The sequence below is a fragment of the Sphaeroforma arctica genome (assembly GCF_001186125.1).
Source record: "Sphaeroforma arctica JP610 unplaced genomic scaffold supercont1.31, whole genome shotgun sequence".
Taxonomy (NCBI): domain Eukaryota; class Ichthyosporea; order Ichthyophonida; genus Sphaeroforma; species Sphaeroforma arctica.
In genome coordinates this window covers 110,971-111,178 of record NW_014040527.1, presented here as the reverse complement: position 1 = coordinate 111,178, position 208 = coordinate 110,971, and the positions used below count along the sequence as shown (strand labels likewise).

Below are 208 nucleotides of genomic sequence, written 5' to 3'. Positions count from 1 at the left end.
ATGGACGAACTCATACCGGTAATCAACAAGCTTCAAGATGTGTTTTCCACAGTCGATGAGGACATACTGCAACTGCCTCAGATCACTGTTGTAGGTGCACAGTCCAGTGGCAAAAGTTCCGTTCTGGAGAACATAGTCGGCAAGGATTTTCTACCCCGAGGAACTGGCATCGTAACCAGACGACCCCTAGGTATGTTATAGTATATAT

General features: G+C 46.2%; 1 protein-coding gene across 1 annotated transcript; it reads left to right on the top strand.

Moving 5' to 3' along the window:
* Positions 1–175, top strand: SARC_00882 (hypothetical protein; the record flags this gene model as incomplete). The annotated part of the gene is made up of 2 exons (XM_014305416.1): positions 1–135; positions 161–175. The coding sequence occupies 2 exons, from the start codon at positions 1–3 to the stop codon at positions 173–175; spliced, it is 150 nt and encodes a 49-aa protein (XP_014160891.1).
* Positions 176–208: the final 33 nt, after the last annotated feature.